This window comes from Papio anubis, chromosome 17 (genome assembly GCF_008728515.1).
Source record: "Papio anubis isolate 15944 chromosome 17, Panubis1.0, whole genome shotgun sequence".
Taxonomy (NCBI): domain Eukaryota; kingdom Metazoa; phylum Chordata; class Mammalia; order Primates; family Cercopithecidae; genus Papio; species Papio anubis.
Genome location: NC_044992.1, coordinates 57048445 through 57075393, shown reverse-complemented (window position 1 = coordinate 57075393; position 26949 = coordinate 57048445). Strand labels below are relative to the sequence as shown.

Sequence of the window (26949 nt, the reverse complement as noted above, 5' to 3'; positions counted from 1 at the left end):
ATCTTAAAAAAAAAAAAGAAAGAAAGAAAGAAAAAGAAAAAAAAAGAGAGAGAGAGAAAAGAAATACTCCAGTGGTTACTGTTTAACGACAGAATAAAATGCTAACCTCATAACCTGAGGTCCAAACCCTTCCCGATTTGACTCTACCCTGACTCATCAGCCTCAGCTTGTTGGTCCGATAATCAAACTGGCTTCCACATTGTCCCAGGCTCACGCCAGCTGCATGCCAGCTCTCTGGCTATTCCACCTGCCTTTCCCTACTCCTTTCCTCATATCCAATCATTCAAGGCTCCTGCCCACTTGCCAAGGACTAGCCCAGGAAATAACGGCTAGTTCCAGGTAACTACTGAACACTTGAAATGTGGCTAGTGTCACGATTTGGAATTTATTTAATTTAATTTTAATTAACTTTAAGACTGATCCTTAACTCTGACTAGAAATTGTGTGACCACATTTGGAGCAGCTTGGTTTTGTGAATCTACTTTTTCTACTGCAAATTTTATGAAATCCAAATACAGATGAAGTATCTCTGATGAAAATTTCACATCTGAACTCAGATTGCTGCAAATGTAAAACAAACACACTGGATTTTCTTTTCTTCTTTTCTTTTCTTTCTTTCCCTTTCATTTTTTCAGAAACAATTCTTTCTCCAGACACACTGGTTTTTTTTGGTGGTGGTGGTGGTTGTTTTTTCAATTTTTTGAAATGAAGTCTCACTCCGTCACCTAGGCTGGAGTGCAGTGGTGCGACCTTGGCTCACTGCAATCTCCACTTCCCAGGTTCAAATGATTCTTCTGGGTCAGCCTCCGGAGTAGCTGGGACCACAGGAACACACCAATCAATTTTTGTATTTTTCAGTAGGGACGGGGTTTCACCATGTTGGCCAGGCTGCTCTTGAACTCCTGATCTCAGGTGATCTGCCTGCCTCAGCCTCCCAAAGTGCTGGGATTACAGGCACGAGCCACCTCGCCTGGCCAGACACACTGGATTTTGAAGACTTAGTCTTGTATCTCTTAAATGATCTTTATATTGATTACATGTTGAAATAATACCTTAGAGATATTGGACTTGATAAAATATTATCAAAATCAATTTCACTTTCTTTTAATATTTTTATTTATACAATTTTAATTTTTAAGAAACCTCACCTGGACTTTTAACCTTTCTAATGTGGCTACCAGAATATTTAAAATTATCTAGGTGGGCTTGCATTTTGTGTGTGTGTGTGTGTGTGTGTGTGTGTGTGTGTGTGTGTATATTTTGGAGGGACTGGTTCTTTATTTCAAAAAGTCACTTATCAATATTCAGTATTAAAACAGTCGCACTATTGATTTCTCTTTCTCCCAATCGACCCCAAAGAGACCACATGAAAGGAGAGTACATTTTAAGCCAATAAGCTGCAGGATGTACACCCAACAGATCTCCTAGAAACCTTACTAGAAAATGGGGACTGGGTAGGGAAAGAAATTTTAAAAGATCAACAAACTGCCAGCCCACGGACTACCAAGGCTGTCACAGCCAGATGGGGTGGCCAGGCTGCCACAAACCCAAAGAAGCAAAGTTTCAAAATAATATGAAATTTTAAGTTTTGTACATAAGCTATTCAAGATTTCTCCAGCACTGACTGACACAAAGCACAATGAGATGGCACTTCTAGAGACAGCAGCTTCAAACCCAGAAAAGGGTAATGAGTTTCACATGGTTTAAATCAGTGGCAAAAACACAATCTCTTTCTTTCAAGGAGGCAGGAAAGCAATTACGTGGTCACCTCAACATAAGGGAGACAAGATCCATTCTGTAAGCAGTTGAGAGGGGGTAAAGATGGGACAAAATTTTGGTCTCAGAGGTCTTACCACCTTAATTTGCTCACTTCTAATGAAAAAAATAAAAAATAGAAATAACATTATCCAACGATATCTTAAAGCTGAAAACGTGAACAGCACATTTTTTGTTCTTGTTGTTGTTTGACTAACTCCTCCTGGAATCACCTTTCTGGTTTGGCTAGTACTTTGTACAGAGCAATGAGGCTTCCCACAGGGGAGTCTCCCCGGGCTCTGCTTGGCTCTCAGTAAGGCAGGCCTATACCTTTTCCTCTCCTCTATGGAGAGGGGAATATGCATGCACTAAGGTGAAAAGTCACCTTCCAAAAGTGAGAAAGGGATTCGATTGCTGCTGCAGGGCTGTGGAATTATTTGGAATGTTTTACAAATGTTGCTACAAAACCACAAAAAAAGTAATGACAAAATGTGTACATCACCACCTGCTTTTTAAAGACATTATGCATTGTGCTCACATTCCCTTAAATGTTGTTTCCAAAGGTGCTCAGCCTCTAGCCCAGCTGGAATCTCCGGGAAGAGGCAGAGACAGTTTGGCGAAAAAGACACAGGGAAGGAGGGGGAGGCAAAAGGAGAAAGCAGCCTTCCAGTTAAAGATCAGGCCTCAGTTAAAGGGCAGCTTCGGGCAGGCTGGCCTCAGGCAGAGTCTGGGTCAGAGGGAGGAGCAGCAGCAGGGTGGGACCGGGGTGTTCTACATCTCATTCAGGTCAAGCAGAGTCTGGTCCAGCATCCTTTGTGTACAGAGGTGTTCCTCTTTGGTGCATTTCAGTTTATCTTCCAAGTCATCAATTGTCTTTTATAGCTTGGCTACCGATCTCTCTGCAAACTCAGCACAGGTCTCTGCCTCCTTGAGTTTATCACTAAGAATCTTGATCTCTTCCTTATATTTGTCTTCTTTTTGAGAGTATTTTTCTTCAGCAGCACTCAGACACTTCAGGTTCTGGTCCATCAGTCTAATTTGCTCATCCATCTCTCGGCAACGGGACTCTGCCAGCTCAGCTCATTCCTCTGTGCATTCCAAGTCTCCTTCAATGATCAGTAACTTATAGGCCACCTCTTCATACTTCCTATCTGCCTCTTCTGCAATGTGCTTAGCTTCTTTGAGTTGGATTTCCTGGAGTTCCATCTTTTCTTCATCTTTTAAGGCCCGGTTTTCAATAACCTTCATACCTCACTCACTCTCATCAGCAGCTTTTTCCAATTCTTCCAGCTTTTGCAAGGCAGTGGCCAGGCGCTCCTGAGCATGGTCCAGCTCCTCTTCAACCAGCTGGATCCTACGGTTCAAGGAGACCACCTCAGCCTCTCCCTGATCCCGGGCACGCCTTTCTCCCTCAACTTCTCGCTGGAGGCGCTCAGCTCGCTCCTCTGCATCATCTGCCTGCTGCTGCAGAACCTGAATCTTGCGCTTCACCGCCTGGATGGTGGTGATCCCAGCCATGGTGCCCACACAGTGACTCGCATTGTATTTATATTAACCGTGCTCCGGTCGCTGCATTCCTGAAGCAATGATCAGCACACCTTCTTTAAAACTCGGCATATGCAAACTTTGTGTTGGTTTTTTAAATCTTCGTATGTATATTATGAACTCATTGTTACCATTTTTTATCTCCATTACCTAGCAGCAAAGGCTACTATTTCTGGACTCCTGTTATGGGACAGGCACTTCGCCAGGTGCTTTACATATGTTATCATACTTACCCCTTTCAGCAACCCTGAGGTGTGGGCATAATTAGCTCCATTTTTCAGATAAGGTAAATGATGCTCAAAGAACTTAGGTGGGTCATGACCGGGAACCGATAGATGCATGAGGTGCCAGAGCTGGGATTTAAAAATGCCTGCTGACTTCTTTCTGACCCCAGCTCACATCTGACAGGAGGGCATCCATGAAGTATCTGCTGTTGATATTGATGGCTGAAGTTCTGGTTTACCCTGGCCCACACAGGGAAACGTGACTGTCCCGCTCGCCCGTCTGTGAGCGGGCTACGAGACTGATGTCTGTTGTATGCTGTTGCGCCCCAATCTTCCACCCCCACCCCAACATACACACATCCTTAAATAGATCCACTTCATAGCCCACAATGTGGTATTATTTACCCCCCGACCCTTTTTTTTTTTTGAGATGGAGTCTCGCTCTGTCACCAGGCTGGAGTGCAGTGAGATCTCAGAGGATCTCAGCTCACTGCAACCTCCGCCTCCTGGGTTCAAGCAATTCTCCTGCCTCAGTCTCCCAAGTAGCTGGGACTACAGGCATGCGCTACCACGCCCAGCTAATTTTTGTATTTTTAGTAGACAGGGTTTCACCATGTTGGCCAGGATGGTCTCGATCTCTTGATCTCGTGATCTGCCCTCCTTGGCCTCCAAAGTGCTAGGATTACAGGAGTGAGCCACCGCACCCGGCCTATTTACCCATTTTTAGGTAGCATAGTGTGCAGTAAGACCCAGGACTCTGGTTCTAACCAGTAGAGATGAGCCAAAAGTCTCTTTTCTAGTCATTGCATAGTTCCCTATAGTTCTGGTGGACAGAGAATCCAGCTCCCAACCCTCAGAAATGTAGGAAGAAGGGTGGCTGCCTGGAGATGGTGCATACTCATTTAAATTATGTTCAGTTATTGCATCTTGGCCAGGTGTAGTGGCTCATGTCTGTAATCCCAGTGCTTTGGAAGACTGAGGTAGGTAAGTCGTTTGAGGCCAGGAGTTCAAGCTGAGCCTGGGCAACACAGTAAGACCCCATCTCTAAAAAAAAATGTTTTAGCCAGGTGCGGTGGCTCATGCCTGTAATCCCAGCACTTTGGAAGGCTGAGGCGGGCGGATCACAAGGTCAGGAAATCGAGACCATCCTGGCTAGGACGAGATGGTGAAACCCAGTCTCTACTAAACATACAAAAAAAATTAGCCAGGCGTGGTGGCAGGTGCCTGCAACCCCAGCTACTAGGGAGGCCGAGGCAGGAGAATGGTGTGAACCCAGGAGGCGGAGCTTGCAGATCATGCCACTGCACTCCAGCCTGGGCAACAGAGCGAGACTCCATCTAAAAAAAAAAATTTTTAAGTAGTTGGCTGTGATCATACCACTGCACTCAAGCTTAGGCAACACAGCAAGACCTCATTGCTACAAAAAATTTAAAACTTAGCCAGGTATGGTAGTGCACAACTGTAATTCCAGCTACTTGAGAGGCTGAGGCAGGAGGATCACTTGAGCCCAGGAGTTCAAGGCTACAGTGAACTGTGATTGTGCTGCTGCACTCCAGCCTGGGTGACAGAACGAAATGCCGTCTCTAAAAAAGTAAAAAATTTTAAAAAACACTATTGGGCCTTTATTATATGTCATGCTAGGTGCTGAAGATACAGAATAAGTTAGCTGTGTCCCTTACTTGAACCCCTATTCCGGTGTGGTAGGCAAGGAAGGGGATAATTACAATCTAGGGTGACAAGAGCTGTGATGGAAAGAAGCGAGGATGCCATAGAACCTCAGAGGCAAGGTACTTTGAGCAGCCTGGGAAAGGAGACTAGCGAAGGAAGAGCTGGGGGGAGGGGGTGCGGCGGGAAGGAAAGGATGGGAAAGGGGGCAAGATGGACTGGAAACCAAAAACAAGGAGAGCTTTGTGTGTTTTCTACCACTGCTGGTGAAACTCGAAAAATGGCTGGCACTAAATGGACATAAAATTAACCAAGACAGGAATTTGTCAAAAAAAAAAAAAAAACTTCCTAAGAAAATGTTGTTATTCTGACCATCCTGGCCAACATGGTGAAACCCCATCTCTACTAAAAATATAAAAATTAGCCAGGCGTGGTGGTGGGTGCCTGTAATCCCTGAGGCTGAGGCATAAGAATCACTTGAACCTGGGAGGTGGAGGTTGCAGTGAGCCAAGATCATGCCACTGCAGAAGGAAGGAAGGAAGGAAGGAAGGAAGGAAGGAAGGAAGGAAGGAAGGGAGGGAGGGAGGGAGGGAGGGAAGGGAGAAAGAGAGAGAGAGAGAAGAGAGAGAGGAAGGGAGGGTGGGAAGGAGGAAGGAAAGGGAAAATGTTATTTTAAGAGAAGACTAGGTTGAGGGATGGAAGGAAAGGTGTTGTAGAAATACTTCATAGTTTCTGCCTATTGATAAAGTGATCACTACCATTATTTGTTCCCTCTTTTATGTCAAGGATTAAGTAATTAAGAATAGGACCATTGAGGGTCAAATCTATCAGGAAACAAGACATAAAATTGTTAAGTATGTAGTTTGTTTAGATTTTCCATCAGAACTCATGTTGCTGTCCTTGGTGAGTCTATTGGGTGAAGACTGTTTGTCCCAAGAGGAATTAAATAGCATTCCTTTTCCCAATTCCTTAATTGTTGTAACAAATTTGCCTCCAGTCTCTGTGGATCTGTGATCCTTAGAAAACCATCTAAGACAGTAGGTGTTAATTTTTTCTTTTCTTTTTCTTTTTCTTTTTTTTTTTTTTGAGACGGAGCTTTGCTCTGTTCCCCAGGCTGCTCTCTGCAACCTCCCCTCCCAGGTTCAAGCGATTCTCCTGCCTCAGCCTCCCAAGTAGCTGGGACTACAAGCACGCACCACCACGCCCGGCTAATTTTTGTATTTTTAGCAGAGATGGGGTTTTACCATGTTGACCAGGCTGGTTTTGAACTCCTGACTTTGGATGATCCACCCTCCTCAGCCTCCCAAAGTGCTGGGATTACAGGCATGAACCACCGCGCCCACGCCCGGCCTGTAGGTGTTAATCTTTATAAATCTGAGCACCTTGCACCTTCCACTCTTCTGAATGCCTACGCTTAGCTCATTAATCATGGAGGAAGGGGCTTAGGGGCTTCACACCCTGCCTCAGGGCAGAACTCTCACCTCCTCTTGAAGTGTGTTTAACTCCTTGAGGATAACTCTCTTCCCTTAGCAGAAATCCAGGGTCACAGAATAACTGAGGGACAGTCCAAAATGCATTTTATATCTGCTGTTCTATAAAGTGCCCTTTGGGTTCTTGCCCTGGGTAGCCTTGGGAAGGGGAGTGACCACAGGAGCCTCAGCAGGCTCCCACGGGAAGGGCACAGACAGTCCCCTGCCAAACTCTGGCTACTGCATAAATTCAAGGCAGTGTTTCAGCTGAACATTCAGTGTCCCCATTGGGATCCACTTTCAGAGTCTAGGAACTTGGAGGTCTAGTTCAGCCCCTGTCAAACAGGGGCAATTTAGATGCTATTGCATTATGTCTTCCCAGCCAGTACCACTCTTAGCTCCAGGCAACAAAGGCCCCTGCCCGCCTGTGCTTTAGAGGATCCTGCTCTGGCCCTCACCTGGTGCTACCCCTACGCATGAAGCAAGGCCAAGGGACTTACCAGATCCTGTACTTCCCCTCAGACCAAACCCTGGGTACGGGGAACTCCAAGGCTCTTCATTCAAGCAGGCCAAGGTCTGGGTGTAGGGCTGTGCTGAGGGAGGACTGCAACACTGATGTGCCCATCCTAGGCCTGAGGGCTGTCCAGTGGCAGCTGCTGGGGGTGAAGGAGTGCACAGAGCATGGGCGTGCGGGCTGACTCATCCACATTCATGCCCATGAGGCACCCCCCATTGCCCCTGACCTTGATGGCATAGATACCAGTCCATCAACTGGACAATGAGCACTTTGATAGAAGAAAATGTGGTAACATGGATAGCCTGCTCTTTTATATAACCCCTACGAAACCCTCTGAAATTATAATGTCCAGTTTCCAGATTAGAATACTAAGCCCAGACCGGGTGCAGTGGCTCATGTCTGTAATCCCAACACTTCAGGAGGCTGAGGCGGGCAGATCATTTGAGGTCAGAAGTTCGAGACCAGCCTGGCTAACATGGTGAAACCCTGTCTCTACTAAAAATACAAAAAAATTAGCCAGGCATGGTGGCACACACCTGTGATCCTAGCTACTAGGGAGGCCGAGGCAGGAGAATTGCTTGAACCTGGGAGGCAGAGATTGCAGTGAGCCGAGGTCATGCCATTACACTCCAGGCTGGGCAACAGAGTGAGACTCCGTCTCAAAAAAAAAAAAAAAAAAGAATATAAAATGCGCTCCTTTTTTTTCCCCCTTTTGCACAAGCCCCCCACCCCTTCAGATAAAAGCTCTTGCTCTTACTGTACAGTGCCAGCATCCCTACTCGAACCTCTGCTTTCTGGCTGAAGAAGTAATTCCTTAGGCTCGTAGGAATTAATAAATCCTTCCTCTCTTCAGAGTTGAGATTCTGGATATAACCCTAAATAGGCATGTTTTTTTTTTCTTTTTTTTTGAGACGGAGTCTGGCTCTCTCGCCCAGGCTGGAGTGCAGTGGCCGGATCTCAGCTCACTGCAAGCTCCGCCTCCCAGGTTCACGCCATTCTCCTGCCTCAGCCTCCCGAGTAGCTGGGACTATAGGCGCCTGCCACGTCACCTGGCTAGTTTTTTTTTTGTTTGTTTTCTTTTTTTAGTAGAGACGGGGTTTCAACGTGTTAGCCAGGATGGTCTCGATCTCCTGACCTCGTGATCCGCCCATCTCGGCCTCCCAAAGTGCTGGGATTACAGGCTTGAGCCACCGTGCCCGGTCATGTTTTTTTTTTTCTTATTGCTGCATCAGGCCCTTTCCACCAGAAACGGATCCTGTTTGGGGACACACCTGTGGCTGTGAGTGAGCCTGAGCATGAGAAAGGGAGCAACTATGTTTAAACCACAGAAGGAAGAGCTTTGTAAAGATACAGCAAGAGCATTCTGACAATAACAACATTGCTAAACCTTCAAAGGGCTTTTAAAGAAATTTTGTTGTTCCTTCCTCAAAAAATCTAAAACTAAACCTCCCATTTATGGACAAACACTGAGTCTGGGGGTTCTGTAATCTAATCCTACAATAAATCTGTGTGTATAACTCCCAGTTTACAGATAAGAAAGGCAAAGCTCTCTTCTATTAACTGAGTTCTCCCTGGGGTTCTCCCCACTGTACTGCATTCTTCTCTGGAAAACCAAAAGAATAGCAAACAATCTGATATGGGCCGGGTGCGGTGGCTTAAACCTGTAATCCCAGCACTTTGGGAGGCCGAGGCGGGCGGATCACGAGGTCAGGAGTTTGAGAGACCAGCCTGACCAACATGGTGAAACCCCGTCTCTACTAAAAATACAAAGATTAGCCAGGCATGGTGGCGCGCGCCTATAATCTTAGCTACTCAGGAAGCTGAGGCAGGAGAATCACTTGAACTCGGGAGGCGGAGGTTGCAGTGAACCGAGATCGCACCATTGCACTCCAGTCTGGGTGACAGAGTCAGATTCCACCTCAAAAAAAAAAAAAAAAATCTGATATGATCCATACTGGTTTCCACAGAAGTCAACTCCCTCGCTATCTTAAAAGTGTATATATATATGTGTGTGTGTGTGTGTGTATGTGTATATATGTACATATGTGTGTGTGTTTATACATATATATACACACACACACATATATATATATTTGATACAGAGATGGGACCTTGCCATGTTGCCCAGGCTGGTCTCAAACTCCTGGGTTCTAGCAATCCTCCCACCCTGTCCTCCCAAAACGCTGGAATTACAGGCATAAGCCACCACACCCAGTATCTCACTATCTTAAGGGAGTTTTTCCTACTATAGTTCTGCTTATTAGCAAAGAAAGGGGAAACAATCACAAATACACAATTGCTTGCCACACACCCAGCACCTTCCTTTGTTTTTATTTTCTCCTCTTCTCCTCCTTGGGCCTGGCATAACTTTTCCACAACCAGGAGAAAGCTAATAACTAAAGTATATGAGGGCCAGCTGCAGTGGTTCACGCCTGTAATCCCAGCACTTTGGGAGACTGAGGTGGGCAAACTGCTCGAGCCAAGGAGTTCAAGACCAGCCTGGGCAACATAGTGAGACCCCATCCCTACAAAAAAATTAAAAATTAGCAGAGCATGGTGGCACGTGACTGTGGTCACAGCTACTTGGGAGGCTGAGGAAGGAGGATCGTTTGAGCCCAGGAGGTCAAGGCTGCAGTGAGCAGTGACCGCACCACTACATTCCAGCCTGGTGACAGAGCAAGACCCTGTTTCTAAATAAATAAAGTAAATGAGGGACCTCAGCTACAGTGCCTCATCTGCTAAGCCCTTTAAGTCTGTCATTCTGACTCAGCAGTTGCTACCTTTCCCTGACTCCTATCATGAGCAGGCCTTTCCTTTCTGTAGCAGCTGACACAGGAGTTTAAAGAAAACTTATGATATTGTTTGCACTGGGAGGCCACATGTTATGGTCTGACAAAGGCTGCATGGACTATATCTCAGCACTCTGTGAGCCCTTTGTGCTCAATGATAAACTCAACCAGCGGACATGCCCTGGCATTCTGCACTGAGGCAAAGGCCAGGTCTACAGGCCATGACATGTGATGCTACCTGTAGGCAGAGCAAGCTAGCCAGAAGTGTGGTTGCGGGAAGGGGCAGGTCCAAGCTTGCTAATCCAGTGTTCCAAGGGAAAGAAAACTGGTGCCTACTGCCGGGTTGCGAGCAGAAGATCTTCACGTGGAGGAATGAATTGAGACTGCCAACTTGAACTTCACTGGAGAAACAGAATTTACGTTCAAGCGTCCTTAGGCCAGGCACAGTGGCTCTCCTCTGTAGTCGTAGCACTTTTTGAGGCCGAGGTGGGAGAATCATTTGAGGCCGGGAGCTCAAGACCAGCCTGGACAACAAAGTGAGAACCTGTCTCTACAAAAAATAAAATAATTAGTTGGATGTGGTGGCCTGTGGTCCCAGCAACTTGGGAGGCTGAGGTAGGAGGGCCCCTTGAGCCTAGGAGTTGGAGGCTGCAGTAGCTATGATCATGCCACTGCACTCTAGTCTGGGTGACAGAGTGAGACTCTGTCTCATAAAAATAAATACGTAAATAATTTAAAAGTATCGTTACCCGTTTCTGGCAAGGGGCAGCGCACTGACAGGCAATAAAATACTAAAAACGTATCCCTCTGCTTTAAAAGCTGTAAGTAAAAATAAAGGAGAGGGGGTAAGCATGATGTTTTGAGTTTTTCCGAATCTCAGATTTACGGGCAAAGCCTTGTGATTAGTGTTACATAAAGAGATTGCCCTTAAACCTATCTCACGCAGTGAGCAAGGTGGAAGGATTTTGTGAGTGCCAGTGTGCCTTTAAGACAGTACCAGCTTCTGACCTTGGGGGAGCTGAGGTCTCAGCTGGTCAACAGCAGCCCATAGGTCTCTTTTGGAGGCTGAGAAAAATAAAACCAATAATGAAAGTCATGTTTTCCGTTATTAACAACAACAAACAAAACCACCAACAATTTGATTCCACATGTGTAGTTTCATACAAAATTTTCCACATGAGAGGCTTATTCTGGTAAAGGCAACACCAAATTTCATTACACACACACACACACACACACACGGTTTTCTTTTTAAATCTACCTCATGGTAAGTGAACAATGTGTGGGGCTTGTGCATCATACAAATAAACAAACAAACAAGTTTGGCTCTTCTTTTCTTATTTCTCCATCAGCCACCTGGAATATTTTACAAACCAGAGCCTGAGTTAAAAGTACAGAACATCTTACCAGGATCCATCTGAGCTGGGGAACTTCAAGATGGCAGTCAGCCTGAAAGAGGCTGGAAAAATAATAAAGAAAGTACTGAACTCTATGGTGCCTGGAGGTTAAGTCCAGTTAGCTACTTGTCTCAGGTTTGAAATTCATACAGTTGAGCATTCAGGGCACTACGGCAATTTTGGTACATCAAAAAGAGCACGGAGGGCCAGGCATAGTGGCTCATGCCTGTAATCTCAGCACTTTGGGAGGCCAAGGTGGGGGGATCGCTTGTGGTCAGGAGTTCAAGACCAGCCTGAACAACATAGTGAAAGCCTGTCTCTTAAAAAACAACAGAGAAAGTCAAGAACATTGGGGCAGAGTACAGTCATTCATGTCTATAATCTCAGCACTGCGGGAGGCCAAGGCAAGAGGATCACTTGAGCCTAGGAGTTCAAAATCAACCAGGGCAACATACTAAAACTTAAAAAATTTGCCAGGCCTGGTAGGGCACAGCTGTAGTCCTAGCTACTTAGAAGGCTGAGGTGGGAGGATTGAGGCTACAGTGAGCTATGATAGTGCCACTGCACTGCAGCCTGGGTAACAGAGTAAGATCTTATCTCTTACCAAAAAAAAAAAAAAAAAAACCACTGGACTAAGCAGCTTCCAGTTCCAGCTCTGCAACTGGCCACAGCGAATGAGGCTTTCAGAGAGTCATTTGCTCAATGGGAGCGAGGTTAATGTTGGGTGTTCCTAGTCAGGTTACTGTGAGTAGAGAATGAGATAAAGTAGGTCAAAGTGCTTTGAGGCATTTAAAACATGACACAAATGCAAGGGATTTGTATTTTGGGAGGGCTTGGGAATTCCCTTCCTTTCCCTATGGAAAGTAAGAAAAGTCTACGCCTGTTTTATCTGTAAGGAAGGGTTAGAATCCACCTATTTTGTACTGATGGTGAAACAAAAGAGAGTTTCATAATAAGAAGGTTGGATTAACACAAGGTTTAACCATCAAGTAATGTGACGGATTTTTAAATAAACATATGTAAATGGTCGTTGTCCCATCCTGAGTAGTGAGTAGTCACCTTGGCAGGGGAAACACTTATTTAAATTATATTTCCCATCAAAAAAATTTTTTTTAACTCCTCTTTTGAAACTGTTCCTACAGCCTTTGGCACATTCTTCTGAATATGTCTGAGGGTGACACATTTTTTGTCCTTTGTGGATGATTCTGATTTTTGTAAACAGCCCAAAGTTATTTGGCACAAAGTAAGACCTTTTTTTTTTTTTAATTGAAAATAAACTGTAACTATAAGAAGCCTATCTTTCCAGAAGAGTTAGAAATAGATTTCAAGACTGGCAGTATTGTTGGAAAGAGCTTGTTTCTTTCTAGGGTGACAAGAGGAGAAAAGCTATTTGGAAATGTATTTCCTTTTCAGTCACACCTTTAATTATTTATCTTGCAAGACTGACACTAAACTGAGTTTCCAGAAAGAAACGAACATTGCAACTAATCAACTGCTGCCACTATTTTATCACAGCTCCACAGGGCATCTGAATCCATTTGCATATGGATTAACGGGCTAGCAACAAAACAGATGCTTCCAATGAGTTCACATCTGGGTCCGTTGGAAATACAGCATCCAGCAGATTCAATTCTAACTAGCAGACTTTATACTCTCTTAAAAAGTTTGGATTTTTTTAAAGTTACAAAACAATATACCTGAAAATTAAAATATCATTATTATGATTACAATGTAACTTGAAGCAACTGCTAGATTTCCTTCTGTTGCAAAGAATTTCAGTTGTATTATTTTGAAATAAACACAATGGCACTTTCATTCTTTGAATGTTGCACACTGTGAGCACTTCAACCTTAAATGCCAATGACTTTTTACAGAAAATATTTTTCTGGCTGGGCACGGTGGCTCATGCCTGTGATCCCAGCACTTTGGGCGAATAACGAGGTCAGGAGTTCGAGACCAGTCCGGCCAACATGGTAAAACCCTGTCTCTACTAAAAGTACAAAAATTAGCCGGCCATGGTGGCGGCGCCTGTAATCCCAGCTACTCAGGAAGCTGAGGCAGGATAATTGCTTGAACCTGGAAGGCAGACTAAAAATACAAAAATTAGCAGGGCATGGTGGCAGCGCCTGTAATCCCAGCTACTCAGGAGGCTGAGGCAAGAGAATTGCTTGAACCCGGAAGGCAGAGGTTGCAGTGAGCCGAGATCATGCCACTGCACCCTAGCTCTAGGTGACAGAGCAAGACTCTGTCTTGGAAAAATAAAATAAAATAAATATTTATAGTATATATATTATAAATATATAATATATATTTATTTTTTCCCCAATTCATTTGTTTTATTGTGGCAAAATTCACATAACATAAAATTCATCATGTGACGATTTTACCGTGTAGAATTCAGTGGCATTTAGTACATTCACAATGTTCTACAACCATTATCACTATCTATTTCCAAAAACAGTTTCATCATCCCAAAACGAAACTCGGCACCATTAAGCAGTCTCCCCACATCTTCCCTCACCTCATCTGCTGTCTGTTTTATGGATTTGCCTATTCTGGACATTTCACGTAAGTGGAACCTTATAATATGTGGCCTTTTGTTTCACTTAGCCTACTATTTTCAAAGTTCATTCATATGGTAGCATGTGTCAGCACCTCATTCCTTTTTATGGCAGAATAATTGCAATGCAGATATATGACCTTTTGTTTATCCATTCATTCATTGATGGACATGTGGACATCTTTTGGTTATTCCCTTTTTGTTGTTGTGGGGTTTTTTAAACTCTTATTTTAGGTTTAGGAGTACACATGCAAGTTTGTTATGTAGGTAAACTGCTCATCTCAAGTTTGGTGTACAGATTATTTAGTCACTCAGGTAATAAGTATAGTATGCGATAGGTTTTGTTTTGTTTTGTTTTTTGAGACAGAGTTTCACTCTTGTTGCCCAGGGTGGAGTGCAAAGGCGTGATCTGGGCTCGCTGCAACCTCAGCCTTCCAGGTTCAAGCAATTCTCCTGTCTCATCCTCCTGAGTAGCTGGGATTACAGGCATGCGCCACCATGCTCAGCTAATTTTTGGTATTTTTAGTAGACACAGGGTTTCGCCATATTGGCCAGGCTGGTCTCGAACTCCTGACCTCAGGTGATCCGCCCGCCTTGGCCTCCCAAAGTGCTGGGATTACAGGTGTGAACCACCGGGCCCGGCCAGGTATTTTTTTTTAATCCTCTCCCTCCTCCTACCTTCCGCCCTCAAGTAGGTCCCAGTGTCTGTTGTTCCCCTCTTTGTGTCTTGTTTTTTAGAGACAGGATCTCGCTCTGTCACACAGACTAGAGTTCAGTGGCATGATCATAGCTCACTGTAGCCTTGAGCTCCTGGATTCAAGCAATCTTCCTGCCTCAGCCTCCTGAGTAGCTGGGACTACAGGTGTGTGTCACCACATCTGGCTTTTTTTTTTTTTTTTTTTTTTGAGACAGGGTCTGGCTCTGTTCCCTAGGCTGAAGTGCAGTGGTGCAATCTCGGCTCACTGCAGCCTCCGCCTTCTGGGCTCAAGTGATTTTCCCACCTCAGCCTTCTGAGTAGCTAGGACCACAGGCACACATCACTTTCAGCTAATTTTTATATTTTTTTTTGTAGAGACAGGGTTCCACCATGTCGCCCAGGCTGCTCTTGAACTCCTGGCTTAAGTGTTTGGATTATAGGCGTGAACCACTGCGGCCAGCTAATCTTTTGGCTACTATAAATGGTGCTGCCATGAATGTGGGTATACAAGTTATTGTTTGAACATTGTTTTCAATTCTTTTTAGTATTTTGGGGGACATACCCAGGACAAAATTACTGGGTCACATGGCAATTCTATGTTCAACTCTGAGAAACCACCAAGTCTCTAACTCATTTCTATGTTTACAATTTACAAGGTGTCTTGATCACCAGTTAGGAGAAGCTGGACAGCTGCAGCCAAACCCCAGGTTGGACCCAAAGAGGTCTCTTTTTCTTTCTTTCATTCATTCATTCCTCTTTTTTTTTTTTTGAGACAGAGAGTCTCACTCTGTCACCCATGCTGGAGTACAGTGGTGTGATCTCAGCTTACTGCAACCTCCACCTCTTGGGTTCAAGCAATTCTCCTGCCTCAGCCTCCCGAGTAGCTGGGACTACAGGCACCCACCACCAAGCCCCACTAATTTTTGTATTTTTAGTAGAGATGAGGTTTCACCATGTTGGCCAGGCTGGTCTCAAACTCCTGGCCTCAAGTGACCTGTCCGCCTCAGCCTCCCAAAGTGCTGGGATTACAGGCATGAGCTACTGTGCCTGGCCCTCTTTTTCTTTCTTTCTTCCTTCCTCCTTCTTCTTCTTCCTTCATTTGACTTTCAGGTCAAAGAGGTCTCTTTTAAAAAACTACACTGAGTAGAAGAGCCAGACTCGATGTGAGCCAAGTTTGTTCCAAGGCAAGCTTACACGCAGGACTTTGAATAGCTTTCTCTGCTGCTCTGCATGTCACAACATGAACTGGCTGGGCAGGAATACCTTCCTGCCTCCTAGGCATTCTTGGTTTTCCATTATGTTACACACACTTCTGAAAAAAGATGTTAACTACCAACTTACAAGTTTCTCTCCCGTCTTTGTTGGAGTTCAGATTAGCACCTGGGGTCAATGCAAAAACAGTGCTTGGGGACAGGTTCTATGCCCCAATCCTAGGAGAGGCGAGTCCTTGCATGCTGAGAACAGGGCCTCCCAAACACTAGATGGGATGATGGAGAAATTCTCCATCCAGGGCAGGCTTTTACCATATATTTTGCCTGACAACACTGCTCAGTGATTCTGACTCTATCAAGCCACAGATATCGGAGGTGAGCCTACTGTACTTATATACCGTATGTTGTCCAACCTCCAGGCTTGCCAGAGCCACAGGAGATAATCCTACTACAGGCATTGTTCACTGCAGCCAATCTACTGAGTTGAGGCTTCTCAGTCATTAACCCAACCCCAGACAGTAACTGACTAGTACCGATTTTAAAATTTAAATCTGTTCAGGAGTTTCTTGGCATGCTGACCTCTTACCTCAGCTCCCTCACACATAGGAAGTTTCTGAGCCACAGAAGCCCAAAGCTATGTTGCATTGCCAAAAACAAGGACAGACCAAAGTGGCTTTTTCCACTTGAAACTAAATACTAAGAATGAAGAGGTCGGTTTTAGGGGGTCCCGGTTAAGCAGTTTCTCTGCCAACCCACAGCAGTCCCTTGAGGCTTGTCTCCTGGCCTCCTTTCAGATGTCCTGGCCTGAATCTGCCATTAGGAAAGAAAAAAAGTCCCCTGACGGGTCATATCCTCTGTAATCTGGCAGGAAAGCTAAAATGTGCGTGCTCCCATTCCTCGTTGTGTTTGTGTATTTGCTTCCTTGTTGGGAAGAGCCTGCATCACAGTGTCCGGTGTAGGGGATTTTCACCATGACCTCACCCTCCTGCTGCCACTCACTAATTCCAGCTCGGCCAAGCGTCCCCGAAGTCACATCACAGCCCAGGTGGAATGCACGAGTGAGCCATTAACAGTCCCTCGTAGCACGTCTCAGGTGAACATCAACTTCAGTTCTTTTCCCTCATAGATGGCCCTGGTAGGGGTCTGAAAATGCCAGAAAGAGCTGGAAGTGGGGGTGGATGACGTCTGGTTACCGTTCTGGGATTTGAAGACTAGAGAAGGTCAAGGGAATCACCTTAAGAAAACACATCAGGCCAGGGCCCGCTGGCTCTGTCTGGAATCCCCGCACTGTGGGAGGCCAAGGCTAGAGGATTGCTTGAGCTCAGGAGTTCGAGACCAGCCTGGACAACATAGAGGAAGACCCCTGTATCTAAAAATAAATACAAAAAATTAGCCGGGTGTGATGGCACACGCCTGTAATCCCAGCTACTCGGGAGGCTGAGACGGGAGGATGGCTTGAACCTGGGGGGCGGAGGTTGCGTGAGCCGAGATCGCGCCACTGCACTCCAGCCTGGGCGACAGGGTGAGATTCCGTCTCAAAAAATAAAAAATAAAATAAAATAAAATAAAGAAAATGCACCAAAGGCCTGCCAGGCTCACGCCTGCTGTTCTGTTCAAATAACTTTCGAGTTCGTGGCCTCGAAATGGGTCGGGTGGGCGGTAACAGCGGGCAGCGGGCGCGCAACGCGGGAGAAAGGGCGGCTAAGTGGGAGCCCAAAGAGCCGCGTCCGGGACCTGGTCTCCGGCCTCCAGGCCTCGGGCAAGCCCTTCTGCCCACAAGTAGGTTCAGACCATGAAAGGGAAACAGAAAGTTGTGCTCCCTAGCCCGGCCCACGTGACCGCGGTTCCTCATCCCTCCCCGTGGGCACCCGAGCGACACATCGAGCGCGTGACTCGCCGCCCAAGGCGGGAGGCGGGGGAGCTGCCACGGCGTGCGCGCGCGCCCCCGGGAGGCAGCGGGAACGCGCACGCTCCGGGGCCACCGCCCCTCCCGGGCCGGGCCCGCCCTCCTTCCCTCCCTCCCCCGCTCTCCTGGCCCGCCCTGCTCGGCCCGCCCTGCGAGTCAGTTCGCTGGTTCCCTCCCTCCCTGGGCGCGCTCGGGCCGCCACCGCGCACCCCGCCCTCGAGCCGCGGTGCCGGAGCCGCCCGCCGCCGGAGGAGGAGGTGGAGGGAGCCGGAGGGGCCCGCCGAGGCGGCGGCGGCGGCGGCAAGATGGCGGACTTCCTGCCGTCGCGGTCCGTGCTGTCCGTGTGCTTTCCCGGCTGCTTGCTGACGAGCGGCGAGGCCGAGCAGCAACGCAAGTCCAAGGAGATCGACAAATGTCTGTCTCGGGAAAAGACTTACGTGAAGCGGCTGGTGAAGATCCTGCTGCTGGGCGCAGGCGAGAGCGGCAAGTCCACCTTCCTGAAGCAGATGCGGATCATCCACGGGCAGGATTTCGACCAGCGCGCGCGCGAGGAGTTCCGCCCCACCATCTACAGCAACGTGATCAAAGGTGCCGGGCCGGGAACGGGGTCCAGGGGTTAGGGGCCGGGGGCTGGGGCGGCGGCGGGCGCGGGGCCGGGCACCGCCCTCGTCCGCTCTGTCGCTGGCGGAGGACCGGGCCCGGTGGGCGGGCTGGCGGGAAGGGGGCGCGCCCCGGGAACCGACCCTGCCCGCCCGGGGTGCCCTCGCCCCCCAGGCAAGAGGATGCTCGCGGTCGCCCTGCTCTCCCCCTTGTCTCCCCGGTGGGCGTCACGGCCATTCCCCCACCCCCCACCGCGTCCTGGTCTCGCCCCCTACGAGAGGGAAGTGGGGCGAGCTGGGTGCTGCCTCGGGGTGTGGGGAGACCTCTTCTGTCCTCCCCGCTGCGGATGAGGCAGGAAGACCCAACAGCAGCCCCAGCCGCTTCACCCCCATCCCCTGCTCGAGCGATGTGGGCCGAACCTCGTTACCCCGCTGGGTGACCCCAGTCACATGGGGTCGCATGCGCTCCCAACTCCCTGTTTCCTTGGCAGTCTCCTAAGCAAGCGAGTTCTGGAACCGTCGCAATAAGGGAACTTTTTCCCCGATACTTCTTGTCAAGGGCGTAGGGTGACAGCCTCCTTTTAAGCAAGGATATGAAACTTGAGAGAGTGTCAGGTTGACCGTACTGGAATCAGAAGAGAATGGACCCGTACAGTTAGTCTGAAAAAGTAGCCTCTGTGCTTTTTCGCCCCAGTGTCACGGTCAGGTAGGATGTTTACGTGTAATTTCTGTGCAACACATTCCACTCTCCTTTTCGCTAAGTAATTGGGAGCTGGCGGGAAGGGAGTACCACTACTTCTGTTTAGATGAAATGTAGTGGTAAGAAGACGGGCCTAAAACTCTTGTGGATGCTGTACAGATGGAAACAATGAATGAGTGTTGAGTTAGATAATTGGTTCTGCCCTTTATTGACAGTAGTTTTAAAATTAAACTTTGTTCTTAAGTTAAAAACAAGTTGTTTATTTCTGGGCATTCAAAGAAATAAAGACGGTTTTTGTCATTTGAAAGATAATTAACACTCGTGTTTCTGTGTGTCAGGTGTGTTCTATAGAAAAGACATTTTGGCAGAATTTAGGTGCAGAGCCTGGTACCTCAGGTGCATCTGGATTTTATTTTATCTGGGGAGCAGTTTAGGAGTTTGCTACAGATTGCAGGTCCTTTTAAGTGGGATTTTTTGGTCAGGAAGTACATAAGGGACTTCTTAATGTCACCCCTGCTCCCCCACCTTCCAGCGTTTGGGTAAAGGAAAAACTGCCTGAAGAGCCAGGCATTGTGGAGTAATGAACTAGAGAGAATCACTAGACCACAGCCCGCTGTAGCCCTAGTGCCTCTGCAGTTAAACTATAAAGAACAGTTGTATTTATCCTGCTGTAATGTTTAGCACAAAACTAATTAAGGTCTCTTTCAAGGCTGCAGACTCTGCCTTGACAGTCCTTAATTGAAGGAACCTTTGTAACCTGATGCAGCTGAACTTAAGGAATTATGTTAATGAATAGCATCAGTATGTTAACTGATTGTGAGCCAGGTAAACACCTCTTCTTAATGTACACTGAGTTGTAAGTGTGATCTACTTGAGCATTGATTGCGAGATGATGTAAGTCGTCAGGAATCTAGTTTTTCCGAGTTGACATGAAATTTGACAGTAGAACAGTTTTTCAGGCTGGGCGTGGTGGCTCACTCCTGCAGTCCCAGCACTTTGGGAGGCCACAGTGGGAGGATGGCTTGAGCCCAGGAGTTCCAGACCAGCTGGGCAACATAGCCAGACCTCGTCTCTATTAAAAAAAAAAACAAAAAACCCAAAAAACACCAGTTTTTCAGTTATTCAAACAGATGACTTCCTAATAGCCAAGTGACTGTTCAGATTGATCAAAGGTAATGCAAGTAGTGAATCAGTGATATGAAAAATGAGTTTGAACTAACCTCTGTGAGCTGGAGTCCGATTTTGTATTATTTTGCAGTTGCTCTTCCTCCCTTTTAGGGAGATTGAAGGCCGTCCTGTGACTTAAACTGGGTTGAAACTTAGGCTGGAAGAAGTTTTTAAATTTTGAATGTGTTCCTAGAAGACTCAATGTTGGGTTACGGTGCCGAAGGAACAAACAGAACATGGAGCTATAATGTAATAGTTGGTTCTTAGTGTGTCATAAATGAACATCTTTTAGGCTCGTAAAATCTTGGTTGTGTCCGTTTTCTTGTGAGCTTGGACATTGGTCTGTGCAACATAAGTTCTTTTTCCTTCTTGAGTTGGGTTCTTTTTTGACTACCTTCTACCCCAGAAGTTATTTTATAAATTGGAACATGTTAAAAATCCTTCAGAAAGAGGAATTGTGCTAATAGTATTTGCTTTTCAAGGCTCTAATTTTAAGACAGTGAGCAACTGTTATTTTTTTTTAACCTCTGAGAAGTTACATTTGTTTTTAATGTTGGTCTTCATTTTTGAAGATTTGTCTGGGATAATTCAGAAATGTAAGGAAATAATACTGAAATAAAAGCTTATGATAATATGTAATGACTCCTCTCCATACATTTTTTTTTCTTTTTGAACAAAGGTATGAGGGTGCTGGTTGATGCTCGAGAGAAGCTTCATATTCCCTGGGGAGATAATTCAAACCAACAACATGGAGATAAGATGATGTCGTTTGATACCCGGGCCCCCATGGCAGCCCAAGGAATGGTGGAAACAAGGGTTTTCTTACAATATCTTCCTGCTATAAGAGCATTATGGGCAGACAGCGGCATACAGAATGCCTATGACCGGCGTCGAGAATTTCAGCTGGTAAGAGATTTGCTCTTTTAAAACGTGTGGTTTTATTTTAACGACGTTTAGTAATACAGGTTGCACATCCCTAATGCAAAAATTCGAAATGCTCTCAAATCTCAAAGTATTTGAGTTGGAGGAACAGACTGAGAGGCTAAGGGGTAGACCTAATGTGTCCTAGTCTGTAATGACTACTTGTAAAAATAGTGCATAAAATTACCTTTAGGCTACATGTCTTAAGGTATATATGAAACATAAATGAATTTCTAGTTTAGACTTGAGTCCCACTCCCAACATATCTCATGTGTATGCAGATATTTCAAAAATCTGAAAAAATTACAAATCCAAAACACTTCTGGTCCCAGGCATTCAGATAAGGGATGCTCAACCGGTATCTGATTTTAGCACACCTTTTTCACTGACTTCCATAATATAATGTATCTATCCAAAATTGTAGCCTCAGAAATTTGTTTTTTTGGGGTTTATTTTGACATGGAGTCTCACTGTGTTGCCCAGGCTACAGTGCAGTGGCGTAATCTTGGCCCACTGCAACCTCTGCCTCCAGGGTTCAAGCAACTCTCGTGCCTCAGCCTCCTGTGTAGCTGGGTCTACAGGCACGTGCCACCACACCTGGCTAATTTTTGTCTTTTTAGTAGAGGCAGTTTCACCATGTTAGCCAGGCTGATCTGGAACTCCTGACCTCAAGTGATCCACCCACTTTGACCTCCTAAATTGCTGGCATTGCGCCAGGCATTTTTCCCCTTTTTCCTTAAAGGAGACTACCCGTAAAATACTTTGTAGCTGTTACACAACATTGAAGACAGGTTTGGGAAAAAAGTATCCAGTCCAGGTTAAAAATACAGAATACAGTTGAAACAGATTTTTAATCAAGTGTTTGGTACTTTAACTGTGAATGCTGTGATTGGGTTTTATTTGCCAAAGGCCAGAAAGATTCCAGCAGTGATAGAAATCTAGACTGTATGCCATTTGGAAGTAATTCAGATCTGAAGTGTTTTACTCTAATATGATTAAAATGGAGTCACAGTTAAAAGTAAAACTGCTGGGTGGGTGCGGTGGCTCATGCCTGTAATCCCAGCACTTTGGGAGTCTGAGGCGGGTGGATCACCTGCCTGATGTCAGAAGTTGGAGACCAGCCTGGCCAACATGGGGAAACATCATCTCTACTAAAAAATACAAAAATTAGCCAGGCGTGGTGGCAGGCACCTGTAATCCCAGCTACTCAGGAGGCTGAGGCAGGAGACTCGCTTGAACCCAGGAAGCGGAGGTTGCGGTAAGCCGAGTTTGCTCCACTGCACTCCAGCCTGGGCAACAAGAGCAAAACTCCGTCTCCAAAAAAGTAAATAAATAAACTGCTTAGGAAGTTGTTTGATGATGTCACCAACATTAATCCACATTAATGGGTGTGGCTACAAGGTGATGTACAACCAGCCATCCTTGCTGTTATTATTTGTACTTAGAAGCAGTCTTGCCTTTTAAAAGTTCTAGGAAAGTGTTCCTGATAGCTTTTTATAAAACTGACACCTCAATTTTGACTATATCTGAATTATAGCTTTTATATCTGTCATTCAACTAGCATTGGATTATTTACCGTCTTGTATAGTTCTCTTCTATCATGTTTGTATCTTGTCTTTTCAAGTAATGCGTTTATTTCTGTCTCACATTGTTGTTAAAATGAATAGCTGCCAGTATTGCATGTTGAAAATGATGAATTTAACTTGACAAATGACCTCCATCCAATTCCCAGATTTCTGGTTAGTTTTGTCCTTTGATGAATGTTTCTTACTTTATTTTTGGTAGACTTGCTTGCATGAGTTCTTCCATATACCCCTTTCCATCGCCCATCACCCTACCTCCTGTTTTTCATTTTTTTGTTCTTTTGTGTTTTTTTGAGACAGAGTTTTGCTTTTGTTGCCCAGGCTGGAGTGCAGTGGCGCAATCTTGGCTCATCTCCGCCTCCCAGGTTCAAGCGATTCTCCTGCTTCAGCCTCCTGAGTAGCTGAGATTACAAGCATGCGCCACCACACCTCGCTAATTTTATATTTTTGGTAGAGATAGTGTTTCTCCATGTTGGTCAAGCTGGTCTCAATCTCCTGACCTTAGGTGATCCGCCTGCCTCGCCCTCCCAAAGTGTTGAGATTACAGGTGTGAGCCACTGCGCCTGGCCATCTACCTCCTGTTTTTAAGTGCTGCTTATTCTCCTTTCTTCTTAGTTCATTTTCTCAACAAACCACACGCTTTCAACTCAATTTTCTCAGGCTCTATTCATCCTTCCAGGTCAGAGAAGAAACATTCATCTGTAATAAGCATACAGTGCATATGGGTTAAATGAATAAATGAAGAACTGCATACCTGAAAGTTCTCTGTGGGCAAGTTCCATATTTGCCCTAAGTCCGTTTAATTAAAATTGGGTTTCATGGACAGTTTTTTAATTTGGAAGCTTAGGTCTAACTGTCTCACATCAGGACTGTCATGTCATCATCGTTGAGAAAGCATCCCTAAGTATATCTTTGTGATTAAGAACGAATAGGTAAAACCACTCAGGATGAGGACCTGCTTGTTGTTGACTTGAGCCACTTGATGCTTAAGGAGTAAAGAAGTCCTCAAAGATGAGGAGAGATAAGTTCCAGAAATACTTTTTTCCATGATGAAAAGTAGAGACAAGAAAAGAGGAACAGAGCAAGATCTAATTTTAAACTTCTGGAGGACAGAGATTCTTTTTTCCTGAGTCTATGCTCAGCATTGTTTTTTGTTTCTTTGCTTTTGTTTTTTAAGAGACAAGGTCTCACTGTTGCCTAGGCTGGAATGCACCGTTGTGATCATAGCTCGCTGTAGACTCAACTCCTGGGCTCAAGTGGTTCTCCAGCTTCAGTCTCCCAAGTAGCTCGGACTACAGGTGTGTGCCACCACACCCAGCTAATTTTTTAAAAACTTTTTGTAGAGGTAGGGTCTTGCTATGTTGCCTGTGCTGGTCTTGAACTCCTGACCTCAAGCAGTCCTCCTGCCTTGGCTTCCCAAAATGTTGCGATTACAGGCGTGAGCCACTATGCATGGCTTCAGCATTGTTAATAGTACCTGACACATATAGATGCTCCATTATTATGTTGACTTAATGGCTCTTAAACTCTTGGATGTGCTGTGGTGCTTGGCATAGTGTCAGGCACTGAGAAGGCACTGGCTTACTTAAAATTTTCCTCAAAGTCGTCAATTCCATCTACTCATCTACATGCAGCAGCTCCCCACGTTCTGATTTTTCTACCTCTGTAACATGTCTTGTATTCATTCCCTTCATGTTATTGTCCTGCTTCCTCTTGCTTGGACTCCAAGGCAGTCTTGTTCAAACACAGCATTGCTTTGCTCAGAAAGCTTTGGTGGCTTGCCGTTGCCTCCAGAACAGAGTTCAGCTTCTTTGTGTGAGTCAAGACTCTAGCTAGCTTACCTGTGATTCCAATATATTTCATTAGGCCACTGGACATACTCTGTAATCTCTTGATTCCCACATACCCTAATTTTTTGCTTCTATAGCTGTCGTCATGCGTAGTCCCTCTGCCAGAATTATTCTTTACCCTGTCTGTTATTAGGTCTTGCCCTTCACTTAATGCAGTGATAATCACACTCATTGTGGCCCACGGACCCCATGGACTGGAATGCTTGTTAAAACAAACAAGTAGATGCTCAGACTTCATACCTGAGGATCTGATTCTGGATTCTGGGATGGGACCCAGTGATGTGTATTTTTAGCAAATAGCCATAGGTGATTTGGATGAATTTGCCCCATGCCTCCCTTTCCCCAGGACCAGTGCATTAGGGGCTATGTCTCCTTCTTTGAAACATCTCCAGGCTTCCTGGCTAGAATGGAGATCTCTGTGTCCTTTGCTTTCCCTAGCATGCTTACTTCTGTCACTCCTCACGGTACCCATTATGTGTGTTAGAGTTACAACTTTCATGTGTAGCTGTCAGTCATGTAGACGTCCTTTGGTATGCCTTGTTTGTCTTTTTCTCTCCCACTAGCATAGTGCCTGACACTTTTGTTTCCTCATTTTTCAGACATTCTTAATTACAGAGGTCTTCTAAAAAAGTAAAATATCTGTAATCCCAGCTCTTTGGGAGGCTGAGGCAGGCAGATCACTTGAGGTCAGGAGTTGGAAACCAGCCTGACTGACATGTTAAAACTCCATTTCTACCAAAAAAAAAAAAAAAAAAAAGAAAACAAAAACAAAAATTAGCCAGGCATGGTGGCATGTACCTGTAGTCCTAGCTACTCAGGAGGCTGAGGCGCAAGAATTGCTTGAACTCAGGAGGTGGAGGTTGCAGTGTTGGGGATCATGTTAAGCACTCCAACTTGAGCGTCAGAGTGAGACCCTGTCTCAAAAAAATAAAAATGTAAAGATAATATAATTTAATTCTGCCCTTCTGAGAAATATAGATTATTTCTGTAACCATTTCCTAATTTTCTAGGAAGTGGAAAGTTCTTGTATAATTATAATTTTTATTTGGGGGGGTTTGGAATGTGTTTTTGTTATGTTTAGCAACATATTTTTTAATTTTGGTTAGGAAAAGTAAACATCAGAAGAAATAGGAGAGGTTAGCAGATAAAGTAACTAAAATTAAAATTAACCTTTTCATTTCAACTAATGATTTGATTATTAAACTTATTAATGAAAATTAAAAACTGACAGGTTTTAAGGCTCTACATGACTTAACATTTTGCTTAAGATGAACAACTGCTCTTTAATCAATTTTCGGGACAAGGGATAGGGTATTGATAACACAGCTTAGGTTTTTAGCAGGCTACTCATTTGTTAGTAATAACTTCGGGTGTAAACATGAATGTTTTTCTTTCTAAGTTCCCAAAGGCAAACATTTCCTTTTTTGGTTGGTTCCATTATGGGTCAGCTAAATAGCTTACTGTGGAAAAGAAAAATACAAGATTCACATTCTTGTTATAACTTAAGGTACCTTTCTAGTTATTATAAATCAGCACATTGAGGATAATATATTATAAGAAGTGGCCTCTTTTAGTACTGAATTAAATATTTAAAATACTCTACTTTGGCTGTACGTTCAGTATGCCTGCCACTGCACTTCTGAGTTACCCTGTTTTAGAAAACCTTCTCATGTGACAATAACTAGATAATTTGGTAACTCAGATGAATAAAGAGATGGGATCAGGGGTTGGCTGGATGATACAATTGGAGATATGGATGAAAGCTAACAAAATGGCTAGGAGTCATTTCCAACTAATTTTTTTGTTTAATTTGTATTCGCTTATTGAGAAGTATAAGCAACACTGGTTACGTAGGACAGGACAGCGTGTGTGACAGTGGGAGGAACATCCCACAGCTTCCTACTTTCTGTAAACAGTTTAACATTGTCAGCATTAATACAGCTTCCTGTAATGGCCAGTCTGTCTTTGCAATTCCTGAAACCAAACTGTTTTTTGCTAATCATGGTACCTTCAGTTAGACTTAATTCTCTTCTTTTTGTGCCTGATGTTATTCTTCTTGAAGCCCATAAGGTAGTGTATTCATTAACACAGAGATTTACTCCCTCAATCTGTGTAACAAGGTAACCATTTAGCTCCATGACTGGCGTGTAAAAAGCTGAGGTCCAACTAAGTATTCTAGAAACTTCAGTTTCAGCTAATTTTTTAAAAAATTTATTTGCACTGCAGCACGTATTTGAAATATAATACAATCAAGAGTCATTTGAAGCTCCTGTAGTCCCAGCTACTGGGGAGGCAGGAGGATTGCTTGAGCTCAAGAATTCAAGTCCAATGTGGGCAACATAGTGAGGACAGCCCCCGCTTAAAAAAAAAAGAATCAGAGTCATTTATTTATAA

At 45.1% G+C, this 26949-nt stretch overlaps 1 protein-coding gene, 1 long non-coding RNA gene and 1 pseudogene across 4 annotated transcripts in view; 1 reads left to right on the top strand and 2 right to left on the bottom strand.

Annotated features, from left to right (window-relative positions):
- Positions 1-1220: 1220 nt before the first annotated feature.
- Positions 1221-7634, bottom strand: LOC108582690 (annotated as a pseudogene). The gene is made up of 2 exons (XR_001896461.3): positions 7159-7634; positions 1221-3332 (listed from the first exon to the last, which is right to left on the bottom strand). The product of XR_001896461.3 is annotated as a tropomyosin alpha-3 chain pseudogene (transcript).
- A 7986-nt stretch (positions 7635-15620) lies between these two features.
- Positions 15621-18281, bottom strand: LOC103878919. The gene is made up of 3 exons (XR_002518176.2): positions 18173-18281; positions 17064-17198; positions 15621-16972 (listed from the first exon to the last, which is right to left on the bottom strand). It is a non-coding gene; the product is annotated as an uncharacterized LOC103878919 (long non-coding RNA).
- Positions 17341-26949, top strand: part of GNA13 (G protein subunit alpha 13) — a 47581-nt gene continuing 37972 nt past the window's right edge. The window contains exons 1-2 of one of the 2 annotated variants that reach the window (XM_003913310.4): positions 17341-18323; positions 20881-21107. In XM_003913310.4, the coding sequence (XP_003913359.2) occupies positions 18041-18323; positions 20881-21107 (510 nt within the window). In that variant the 5' untranslated portion in view covers positions 17341-18040. Of the gene's footprint in view, positions 18324-18463; positions 19041-20880; positions 21108-26949 lie in introns of those variants that run through there. The other variant, XM_017950882.3, reaches the window with a different exon arrangement.